At 34.2% G+C, this 13,296-nt stretch overlaps 1 protein-coding gene across 1 annotated transcript; it reads right to left on the reverse strand.

Annotated features, from left to right (window-relative positions):
* Positions 1–12,534: 12,534 nt before the first annotated feature.
* Positions 12,535–13,296, reverse strand: LOC145162296 (microtubule-destabilizing protein 60-like). Its single transcript, XM_079081481.1, has one exon. It carries the CDS (start codon positions 13,294–13,296, stop codon positions 12,535–12,537), a length of 762 nt encoding a protein of 253 aa, XP_078937607.1.

Here is a 13,296-nt window from a genome sequence, read left to right on the forward strand (position 1 = left end):
AAAAGGAGGCTATATGGCTAAAGAACTTCATTGGAGACCTTGGAGTTGTACCAGCTATAACGGAGCCCATAGAGATTTTATGTGATAGTGAAAGTGCAGTTGCCTTAGCAAAGGAACCAAGGGATCACAGGAGATCCAGACACATTGACAGAAAATACCATTTCATCAGACATCGTATAGAAGAAGGACTCCTCGTGGCAAAGAGGGTATCATCGGATGAGAACCCGACAGATCCCCTCACGAAGGGACTGGGTAGGGTTAAGCATCTCCAGCATGCAAGGAGCATAGGGCTGAAGGATGATATTAGTTTTAGTAGTTAGATAATTTCTGAAATTTGTAAAGTGTAATTGACATTTGATGATGAATAAAAGGTGTGTTTTATTTATGAGTAAAGTGTTGCTATCTTGTGTCGATCATTTACCATTATTTCTTTTGCATGTTTTGACTTCCCGAATATTTATGTTGTGTTTTTACATATTATTCAAATTATCCACAGTCAGTCATATGTTGGAAGTAGATATGAAGTAAGACTGTCATGAGTTGGTTGTAGAGGTCTAAGATGTTGGACATGGCCTCAACACTCATGAGTGCTCATAAGTTCTGAGTATTGGATTCAACCCAAGCTCGTTGGTATCACTTCATGGAATTTATCTCGAGTGATCGCGAGACGGTAATATCATATAAGTCTTCAAACCTAGAGATATGACTTGTTAACTATGAGTTAGTTATGCATTGATCATGCGAAAACTCATTGGTAACTCGATGTTATAAAATGTGCGTTTGTGTGTAATTTAACAAGTAGTAGAACAAGCATATGAGTCGAAGTTTATCTTTTCCTTCTTGGATTAGAAGCGATATCTGGGCCCCTCAATGATTTTGTTTTGACCCATGTACCGGGCCCGGTCAGAACTAAGTTGATGTGTTCAATTAAGTTCTATGTCAAACAAATCGGAAATCGGGAAACAAACTGCTGGACAAAAGTAAGACATTGTTCCATGTATTTGTCCGGCTGATATCTAGAACAGAGGATTATATGATCACTTATCTTAAATGGCGTATCATCATCTTCTCAGTTCCGAGAAACCTTGAAAAGAGCTACGATTGTTGATCGGTTCCTGAAGTCATACTTGCAGTTATAGTTATTAGACTTATCCAAGTGGGAGACTGTTGGATAAGGTGTCTAAGTCCATAACTATTTCTGGTATGTACTTGACCCGACTCGGCATGGTCCATTTGGGTTGCATGGCATCATGCATTTGGATAGACTAAATGAGAGAAATAACACTTGTGGTTTATTAATATATTATAAGTTCTAATATATTAATAGTATTATTTAATTAGTATTGATCAAGAATTAATCTAGGATTAATTAAGTGATCAAAAAGAGACCAATTAAATATATGGGTTGATTATGTAAATCATCCATAACTTGTATAGTGGGCTAAAAGGCTCCATGGATTATCAAGTTGGGTTAAACCCATTGGATGCTCCATGGAGGCTCCATGGGAGTTACAAACCCATGGGTCATGGAAATGAAGAGTCATGCCACATTAGGGTTTACATGGTGTAACCCTAGATGTGACACACTATATAAAGAACATGTCATACACCAAAATCGACTACACAAGAAGTTGCAAGAGGGCTAGGCCGATTTTCAAGTGTTCTACATATCTCTCAAAGTTATTCCAAAGCATTTGGTGTTGTGTGAAACATTTGAGGCATCACACTTGGGGTGCTAGGCTCTCAAGGTTTCAAGGAATCACAACAACAACAAGGTATGTAATTCTAGCTATCTTTTATACTTTAAAGTTCCCCATGTATGCTAGATAGGTTTATGAACCTTGGAAAAAGTATTTTGCATGTATCTTAGACAAACATAGATCCAAGGTTTTCTAAGGAATCATGACTGCTCATCGGGGTGATTGAAGGAGTATGCGGGGCGTACCCTTGCATCCCTCCAAACTCCTTTTAGTGCTTAATGGCTTAAACACTAAAGCGCATATTTCAGATCCATGATCAAAACACACTATAAAGTCATAAAGTAACCAAAGGGACTTCATTTTTATGGCTAAGGACCCCTCCTAGCGTCTGAAAGGACAAATCAAAACATCCAGAACATGTCATGCTCAAGATAATCTTTTGGGACCAAAAAGGTGACATAAAACCCTAATTTCTAGATTTACAAGATTACAAGACAAAGGTGCAAGCTTTATACCTTGAAAGGCTTGCAAATGAAAGATGAATCCGAGATCTAAGATGCTTCTTCCTCCAAGGCTCCTTAATGCACCTTTTTTCCTTCTTCAACACCAAGAACACACACTTAAGTTCAAAACACACACTCCAAGGGCTAGGGCAAAAACGTCTAAAGGGAAATGGAGGTTGAATGGCTGAGAGAAAATGAGGCTTAATGCTTAAATACCACCCAAACCCTTGAAATTAGGATTTTCCTCCTGAAGCTAGTACGCCCCGCGTACATAGGTGTTCGCCCAACGTACTAGGGTGAGCCCTAGTATTCTCAGCATATATACATGTACGCATGGCGTACTCCTCCTGTCTTAATTACGAAATTGCCATTAGGGCTTCAAAGCACAATTTCTTAGACTTAGGGGCCAAAATGACATATAATAAAATTAAAGGGATGAATTTAGAGATACCAAAACATCGGGATGTTACAATTCTCCCACACTTAAACTAGACTTCATCCTCGAAGTCGGCTGCGGTGAACAACTCAGGATAATGCTCTTGTATCTCAGCCTCCAGCTCCCAGGTCCACTCAAAGCCTTTCCAATGCTGCCACCGAACCTTTGCCAAAAGGTGTCTCCTTGTTGTGCAGGACCCTCATCTTCTTTTTCAAAAAAGATACCAACCTCTCAACATAGTTAACGCGCTCATTGACCTAAATATTGCCCAAGGAGACTGATGCATCCTCATCCAATACACACTTTCGTAGCTGTGAAACATGGAAAGTGTTGTGAATCTGACTGAGCTCCTCAGGTAGCTCCAATCTGTAAGCAACCTTGCCAACCCTGACAATCACCCGAAAAGGATCAATATACCGAGGACCCAAATTTTCATTCTTCATGAAGCGTATCACACCTTTCCAAGGTGAAACCTTTAGTAATACCATATCACCGACCTGAACTCCAACTTGGATCGTCGTCGGTCGGCATAGTTCTGAAATCTAAAGTATCAATTCGGTCTAACTCCCTGGCAGACCGCCCATATTAGACTATTACTAATTCCATTCCACTTGTCTTCCAGTTTTACAACTCCGCTTCTTTTTACCTGAGGTTCCCACAAGAAAACAAAATTGCAACTCACATGTTGATGTCCGAAACTTTTCACTTAGTTGCTGCCCTGTCGGCTTCCAAAGCTATCAATACCAACAGCACACCCAATTAGCAATTGGGTCCCAAGCTATAATCCATAATCCTTACTTGGGGTAAAATAACCATTTTACCCCTGACCCAACATGAACCAAAAACTGAGGCCCAATTACAATAGATCCACAAAGGCCCACTAATGGCCCAATTTTCCAAATTGGGCCCAACCCATATGGGTCTTATCCTAAGCCTATAATTTTCTTGATTACAAATCTGATTACCTCAAATACCCCCTTAAAATAACTTAGTCAAAGGCTAAAGTCAAAAGTCAAAGTCAACAGCTTGAGTTGACCCAACTCGCCGAGTTTATCCTTCAACTCGTCGAGTTCATCTAACAATCCGCCAAGTAGGGAAAAGTCGAGCCAACTCGCCAAGTTTATCCATAAACTCGCCGAGTTCGCCAGAAACTCACATATTAATACATTAAGTCAATCATTATCGAATCCAAGGACTCCACAACTTAGATCTCAGCCAATATGAGATCTAGAAGGGTAAAGTTTCCAACTTTAAACCTAGGAACCACCTAAAGGGGTCCAAACCCAAACCCTAGACTCAAAAGAGTGAGGTCTTAACCATTAAGCACTTAATCATCAAAGACAATACCCCAAAATGCAGATCTGGCCCCATAAGGCTAAATAGCCACGTAAAGTTTCCATCTTTACGCTTAAGCATGACTAGAAGGAGCTCAAAAGCTCAAAAAGGACTAAATAAGGGACTTAATGAATGCATGAAGCCCTTAAACCCATAAAGTTGGCACCTTTATGCCAAAAGGGCTCATGAAGATTCAGATCAGAAGGAATAAACACTTAGGACGTCCTATACCCCCATTATCCACCCAATCAACGATACAAACATACAATCTAACCCAAGAAAAAATATAAGCAAATACAAGGCAAATTCTGAACTTTATACCTCAAATGAGTGCTAAATGATGATGATGTTTCGGATCTTCAAGCTCAAGCTTCACTAACTCTCCTTCACCAACTTCCTCTTCTTCTTTCCAAGGCTCCAAGCTACCAAAAAAGATCTTTACAAGGTCAAGAACACATAAGGATGATAAGGGTTAGGTTTTAGGGTTTCTGAGCTATGGAGGATGATAAGGAGGCTGGGGAATGGGACATAATGACATATTTATATGGCTTGAACCCTAAAATTAGGGTTTCCTCCGCAGCTGCCAACTCGTCGAGTTGTCTCATTAACCTTCGCGACCAAAACAAATTCTACCCGCCGAGTTGAGGCTCCTCAACTCATCGAGTTGACCCATTAAATCCCCGCGATGCTTCATCTTCAACACGCAGAGTTGGCTCCTCCAACTCGTCGAGTTCAACTCGAATTTGGCTTATTTTCAACAATTAACCTTCTAGATTCCGAGCGTTACAGAAATGCCCATATCTTCGGTTGAGATTGTTGATACTTGTTACTTGAACCTCTACAGTTCCTTCATAAGCCATCGTCAATGTTTTCATCATCTCTTGAGCAGACTCACAGTTCTAAACCAGGTGGTACACATTATATGGAAGAGAGTTTCCTATGACTGCCCTAGCTTTAACGTCAAGACTGATAAGTCTTTTGTCATCATCGTCATAGCTAGTCTTGGGTTTTTGTTTCAATGGACCAATAGGAGCATTGTTAACCATGGGTTGGTACATAGGAACGTGTGGACCTTTGTCTACGATGTTAAGCATATCAAAATCCATGGTTTCAAGAACAACCATAGCCTTTGGTTTCCAAATTGCAAAGTTGTGTTCATTGAAGGGAGGGATCTTGTTTAAAGCAGACAACTTAGGATAATTAGAGGAAGACATGATAACTTGAATGTATCGTAAACCCGCTCTGATACTAGTTGAAGGTTTGTATCGATCAGATACATTCAATTATGGATAACAAAGAACAAACAAACAAAGCAAAGATTAAACACACAACTGAAGAACACGTATAATCACAAAGATACTTTCACTAAGAAAGAGGTTTCTCACGAAGAGAACGAGGTCACAAAGACAACACCAAGCTCTATTAGGGTTTGACCCTAATAATACAATAACAAAGATCCCATTATTTAGGGGCTGCATACTAATCTAAGTAAAGGTCTGATCCTAATCACTAAGATTATAGATCATACATCTATTATATATCTACAATGTATAATTTTCAATATAAAAATAAAAACTAACATCATTAAGTTCACGCTGACGTTGATCATACTAAAGGTGGCGCTGGTGGTCAGTGTGTAATGTTTGACTCATCAGATCATAAGGTGTGACCTTACATATTTCTATATGAAATCGATACTTGATTGAATTCTTGACTCTTCAATATCATAGAACTGAGACAGAAATTGAAGATCGGGAATGCATAAGAGCTAGTACATCTGATGGTGGTGGTTCGACGATGGTAGTAGACGGCAGAGGCGGTGGAGCGGCGGTCGATGACAGGTCTGAAACTAAAATATTGTCGAGAAGTAAATTCTAGTAGTGGTTCTAGATCTTTGCGAATTAATGTTTATTGATTGACATTCTGGCGGGAAGTTGTGCGGCCGGCGGCAACATCGATATGTCGCAGCAGCGGTAGTCGGATGCAGAGGTAGGTAGCAAAGGTGGTGTTAAGCACTGTGTTAATGGGAGAGTATGAATGGGTTTCAAAGAGTTTCTTGCAAAAAAAATTCATAGTGTTTGATATATGATCAAAGTTAGATATTTTAATTTTAGAGATGAGAATGACCATTATATCCCTATTGTTTTTTTTTTTTTTTTGCCAATTATCAAAACTTACAAAAAAAATAAAAATATTAGATGGATAAAAATAATCTTAATAATTAGCAAAGAATAAAATAAAATAAAATAAAATGGTTCTTAAAGTCTCAACATTTTTTAGTTCTCAACAATTAACAAAAACTCTTATGGTTCAACCGATAAAAAACGGCACATTTTGTTCTATTCCTCTAATTGGTTCCCTTTCTTTCGTTGTTATTTTTCTAACTCTTTAGTTTTTTAAAATTATGGGTCTATTTTTTTTTTTTATAGGGTTCTCTAAATCAATGGATCGGAAATATATATATATATATATATATATATATATATATATATATATATATATATATATATATATATATTAGGTTCATTTCAAACGGCCTAATTTTATTAAATTGTGAGACGCAATCATAGTCACTCATTTTGTAGATAAAAAAACATTTTTAAAATGCAAAATAATTGAAAATTTTTGGAAAAAAAATTTCAAATATTATTTTCGTCATTTATATTTTCCAAAAAAAAATATTTAAAATACCGTTTTTTACATATTCTAGTAGAATATTAGAATATTTTACATATCTGACAAATCTAATAGAATATTCTAACATATTAAAAATCACATTAGAATATTTACAGTGTAATATTCTATTAGAATATTTCACGTATTTTAAAAAAAAACGGTTATTTTTTTTATTTTTTTTAGGTAAAAAAAGTGACGAAAATAATAAGTAAAAAAAGAATTTTCGGATTTTTCTTTTTATTTTGCATTTCAAAATTATTTTTAGATTGCGTCTCACAGTCTCACAAAATTAGTATGGTCTCAAATGAACCTTAACCTATATATATATATATATATATATATATATATATATATATATATATATATATATATATATATATATATATATAGGTTCTATGAAAAACAAAAAACTCTAAAAATCATAAAAATGCATAAAAAAATACTTAGAGATCACAAAACTTTTTTTTGAATTTTTTTTATGAAAAAATCGCAGCTTTTACTACAAAATAGCTGAAAATTTTTTTGAAAAAAAAAACAATTTTTTTTATAAAAAAAATTATTTTTTATTTTTCAGCGATTTTAATAAAAAAGTTGCGATTTTTTCATAAAAAATTTCCAAAAAAAAGTTTTGTGATCTCTATTATGCATTTTTATGATTTTTAGGGTTTTTTTGTTTTCCAAATAACCCTTCCCTATATATATATATATATATATATATATATATATATATATATATATATATATATATATATATATATATATATATATATATATATATATATATATAACAGGCCACACAAGCTTAGGTATAGAACCCTTAAACTATGTCGTTTTGATAACTTATAACGTGTTTAATCTTGCTTTAACTATAGTGATTTCCTTTCTAAAAAATTTGAATATCCTAACTCCATTTTCTCCAAATCTGTAAACTAAGTCATTTCCTAAAATTAATTGTGATTTCAACATTTTCTTCATAAGGTTTTCTTCATACGGTGTTTTTTCTTCATTAATTCCTACATAGACATAAAATTTGATTATATATATATATATATATATATATATATATATATATATATACTAGAAAGGTCTTCGGGTGGTGCTAAGCACGACCCAAGATAATAGTTAAAGCAAAGTTTAAGCACAGCCCCTGAATCAGGAGAATTTGAAAGTACAACACTATGATTGGGGTGAAATTTTCAGGTTATGTACGGTTCCTTAATATAAAGAAGTAAGAGTTGGATGCTATAACAGACAAATAAATAGAAGTAGGTTGCTTGCAACTAATAAGAACTTCCCATTCCATTTCGATTTGCTTCCGTTGAGTTGCCCCATGTCTGCATACCACAAGGTAAACATATCAGCACAATGAGGTAAAAATTTTGTGAAATCAGTAGAAAGGTGAATATTGACCATTTTTTTGTAATATCTTCAACCATAAAAGAAGTTGCAACACTAATAAGAGGAATGATAAATAGCTTTGAAACAATGTTAAGGTTGGACATAAAGCAACTGTACATAATCTATGAATGATACATAGCCTGGTCCTATACATGTCTTTACCCAAATTGCCATTATGCTAATGAGACATATGTCTTCATAAACAGGTTATATGAAGAGAAATCGACATACATTATACAGTTTTTCATAATTCAATGATCTACTTTAAGTGAAATTTTAATTGTTTTAGTGCACAAAATGAAAAGTAGTAATACATTATTTATTAAAAAAATAATAAATAACAACTTACAAGGATATAGGTAATGTTATGGGTAAAGTAATTAAATTTAAAAAAAAAAGGCATTGGATGTGTAGAACTTATCATGTTTGCAATAATTATTAGGCTGTTAGCTATGTGCTAAATTATTTGTAAGAAAAAAATCCAAGTTCAAAGGAAATAACAACACATTTTATGTTTCAAAACAGTAATAAAGTGTCAAATATATTTTAATTTTTGTATTTTTTTTATAAATGTATGAACTAGAAAAGAAGGATCAAAGTACATGTATATAATTGAAGATGTATGAAAGAAAAAAGCGTTAGACTAAAGCTTTAAAGTTGGTTGATGGACCGCCCATTGTCTTTTTTCTCAAGTAACTCATCCATTGACCTGCATAACTCTACATTTTTAGTGACCTGTAAAGTATCTCTCATCAGTTGTTTAATGATGAATCAAACAATGTTTACAATGTATGGTTAATAATTAAATAAAAAAAAAATACGAAACAAACTCGATGTTATATCTTATGACATTCTTACTTTTATTAAAGTCAAAATAATCATAACTGGAGATACGTAGTCATAGGAAATCTAAAAATACCATACGTACTATTCCTAGTATATATCAAACTACATCTTAATTCTAATTCTTACAGTAACAATAATCACCTCAAATGCACAAATCCAACCACCCCTTAAATATGTTAGTTTTTCATATTAATATATGATCAAGCTCCTATTCAAGGTAATTAAACATAAGATATGTGATACCAGGGGCCGTTTGGATATCGATTTTGCAATCTAAAGTATTAAAATCATGATAAAAGATAAATTGTTTGAAGTGAAAGATAATTCAAAATAATGTCGTTTGGATATAGATTTTGCAATCTAAAGTATTAAAATCATAATAAAAGATAAATTGTTTGAAGTGAAGGATAATTCAAAATAATGCAGGTTGTTGATGATTTCAAACAATATAATTCATGGAGATAAGCTTACAATGTTCTAATTCGTAGTTTCTTCCCACAATCACCAAATGCAAACTAATAGGGACTAATCAAACTTACATCCAATGACCTATATTTACAAAATCAAATGCCATTAGCATAAGAATGTGATGCAATCTGATATAAAATCTGACTAAATATGGGCAAGGCTACAGCTTGAAACTTGACAAAATTTTCTAATTCTTTAGAAGCATGATACCTATTTATGTCGATGTTAAAGCTTTAGAACCATTTTAACATCCAACTCATTTAACCATATGAATAAACATGTGTTACTTAGCTATCAAGTAAACTTCTAACACAATGAAGATCAATCGGCTCCACCCTGTGATGTGATTCAGACCCTATTTCCGTTTTGATCCTACTATTTCTTAGAAAAGACTGAACCTTTTTTCATCATTCTTAAGTATTTTCAGGAAGGTCATACTCATGGTTGACATATTAAACTCATCCATGAACAATCTTGAAACTTGTACGAAACCATAAACCTATATGTTAATCAAAATGAAAGGGGTATCTTAGTTTACATTTTCATATACTACATTTGGTAAAGGGTGTGATGCATATAGATTGATTTGAAAGGTTATTACCTTTTTGGATCAGGTGGTGAGGAAGCAGTGCACAGAAAGCTTAAATTACTTTTTCAGATCACAAGACAAACATTTGAGACGCATCAAGAGCCTGCAATTGATTATAATTTATGGACGTCGACCCACCAAATAGAAGTTGGGATTGCGTTTAATTACGCAAACGAAAAAGTTTATAGAAATCTAGAAAACGAATATCGATTTTATCACCTGAAGAGAAGATATGAGGACCGGTGGAGCTGTATCTATAAAATCAACATCCAACCTAGTCCCTGTAGAAAGAGTAAATCCGCATATGACTTCCATTTAGGATGAAAAAGAAAGAAAAATAGGAGAATTCGAAAACCTAAGTCACATTGTCGATACTTATTTGGTCACATGTGATGATTGTTTTCCGGTAAATTCTTCAAATTATATTTGAGGAACCCAAGAAAATTCAATCTCAAATCAATATGTGAAAAGGGAAGACTAAACATCTTCGATCTTAAATCGTATGCATGTCGATGCCCATCTGTTCACAGTCCATGATCGCTTTGTTGGAAATTTTGATGAACCCAAACAAATTCAATCTCAAATCAATACGTGAAAAGGGAAGATAAAACATCTTTAAGTAATTCGATTATAGGACCAGTATTAGGAACGGAGGATGTGTCTCTTGAAGAAAGAGAGAAGAATGTGGTGTGGGAAAGGTATTAGGAACGGAGACGGTGGAGGGATAGTGGAGGGCAGGTGTCCCGGTAATCCGGTATGCAAATATAGATTCAGGTATCTAAAGGAGGCATGAAGTAGAAGTGCGGTGACTGGCGTTGGAGAAAGTGAAAAGACACACAACATGGAAAACACATCATAAAAAAGCATGGTGATGTCGATTAAAGAGGAGTGGAGGTTGAAGATTGAATATTTCTTTGTTCCTGTGAGCGAGTCATGAGAGAAGATGAAAGATGGAAAATCGTCGCACGAATTAATGAAAGAAGGGGCGGTGGCATGGGCGAGACGTATTGAAGAAAGCGAGGAAGTGGAAGCCAGAAGAGAAGAGGGAGAAGAAGCCACATGTATTATTGTGTGGAAAGCATGCATTGGGCAACATAGACGGTGCGAGTGGGATAAAAGGTCTTCACGCACCAAACGAAACTACATTCGTGAAATACACGTTATTTTCTTAAAATAAAAGGTTTTTGTATACATATATATATATATATATATATATATATATATATATATATATATATATATATATATATATATATATATATATATATATATATATATAATACAATATACCTTACAGCACCAGTATATAAGTTTAGGTATCCTAACCCTATCATACTATTTCGTTTTTTTAGTATATATGTATTATAATTGTTCTTAAAGTTCAATTGTTAATTTGATTTACTTTCAAAAAGTTTAGAGATTTCACAATTATTTTTTTCTTACATAATTTTCATTGCAACTATAATATATATAGTTTGGTAGGTTTCCGGCGGAAAGATGTGATATGGGAGGAAAATAATAATGAAATTCCGAAAATTTTGGAAATAAATCAAGTTAAAAGTTGAAATTTAATAAGTTTGGATGATTACAATTCAAATATGATATAAATCATATAATATAGTGGGGTTTAATACCTAAGTTTATATACTGTTGTAAGTTATATATTCATTTTTCCATATATATATATATATATATATATATATATATATATATATATATATATATATATATATATATATAATATTAATTAAGTTTATAATGAGTATAGAATAATTTCAATGCTTTTTTATTTTGTTAACTATAACTTAATTACCAAAGGGCTTCTAGCCCAATGGTACCGGGTGTTTCCCTCCCTCCTAGAGGTTGAGGGTTCAAGTCTCATTGGAGACATAGGTGGTATTAGGAGGTGTTATTAGGAGTAGTTTAGGAGTAGGTTCAAAAAAAAACTATAACTTAATTATATATTCACATTTTATATATTTCAAATAAACACGCGAGACGTAGTCGTATTTAAATATTAATGTTTAGTGATGTTTTTTATTAAAACATGAAGTGCTTAAAAACAATAAATTAAAGACAAAACTGCAAAAATGTCCCTGTGGTATGCATTTTTTGGGGGTTTTAGTCCAAACCCCGACTTTTTGGCTTCATGGTCCTTTTGGCCATGTTTGTACGTAAATTTGGTCCCTCGTAAAATTGAAATGACTGTAATGCCCTTTTGATATATTTTTTATGTTTTTTCTATTTAATTTAAATGAAAAAGAAAATAAATAATTAATTTGGGCCCACATCTCTCTCTCCCTCTCTTTCTCTCTCAGATGGGAATCCGTTTCTTTTGTTGTTGAATTATCATCTCCTGGACTTTCTTCATGAACTCTTCTTGTTTTGTTCTTCCTCTTTAAATGTTGCAGATTCATGAGTTAATGTGCTCAATTCAAGAAATTTATAAAAGGTACAAGTGTTGTAACTGATAAGTGAACTTTCTTCATGAACTGGGAGGTAGCCTTGATTGTTTGTCTTTTCCATCTACTGCCTCCAAAACTTAAAGATGGTGAATCCGTTTCTTCTGCTTTAACAGAAATTTCATGGCAGAGTTTTTAGATGATGATCAACCAACCTCCCATGGCTGTCATCAAGTGAAGAACACAGCCCTAGATTTTCTATAGTAAGTAAGAGATCAGATGGGTTGAATGAAGTATAAGAGAATCGTCTTTCAAGATTGTTGTTTGTCTGATCTTCGAGTTCATCCTCATTTGAATCTGGTAATGTGAGAATATTCTCGAAGGACTTGACCAAATGCAAAACTCTTCCAGATCCAGGTTTAGGAATGCTCTTTCTTGCTTCATCCAACAATTTCTCCTTTCTCCTCTTATCACCGGACATCTCAAAAATGTTATCTTCTTCGGATTTTCCTTGAAGACCTACAGGTAAACTAGGGTTTTCTTCTTGAACAGAAACTTCACTCCGATTGAAAAACCCTTCCTGAGAAGCCCTAAGAGTCTCATAAGCAACACACAAACATTTTTCTGAATTACCACTAGCCTTACACTTACAATCGACTGAAATCGGGGTTTTATCCTTGTCTCTCTTCGAATTCTTCTTCGCCACCACAAACTTACTCTCCCGAATCTTATTCTTGGGAGAAGGCGAAGAGATATGATTAGGTTTCTTCATCGCCGATTTCTGGACTTTAGTCGCTGATTTGAGTGATGGGGAATTCAAGGCTTTCAGATTAGGGATAGTAACGTTAGGGTTTATACTATCTGGTAGCTTTGACTTGATGGAATGCTTCGACTTCGATGGTGTCAGTGGCACTGCTCCGGCGTTCTTGCCGTTCGGTTCCAT

The sequence above is a fragment of the Lactuca virosa genome, chromosome 3 (genome assembly GCF_052849685.1).
Source record: "Lactuca virosa cultivar CGN04683 chromosome 3, Lactuca_virosa_CGN04683_v6, whole genome shotgun sequence".
NCBI lineage: Eukaryota > Viridiplantae > Streptophyta > Magnoliopsida > Asterales > Asteraceae > Lactuca > Lactuca virosa.

Bases quoted from the DNA above. Each gene is read 5' to 3' on its own strand.
- LOC145162296 (XM_079081481.1), bottom strand. From the start codon at position 13,296: ATGGAACCGAACGGCAAGAACGCCGGAGCAGTGCCACTGACACCATCG.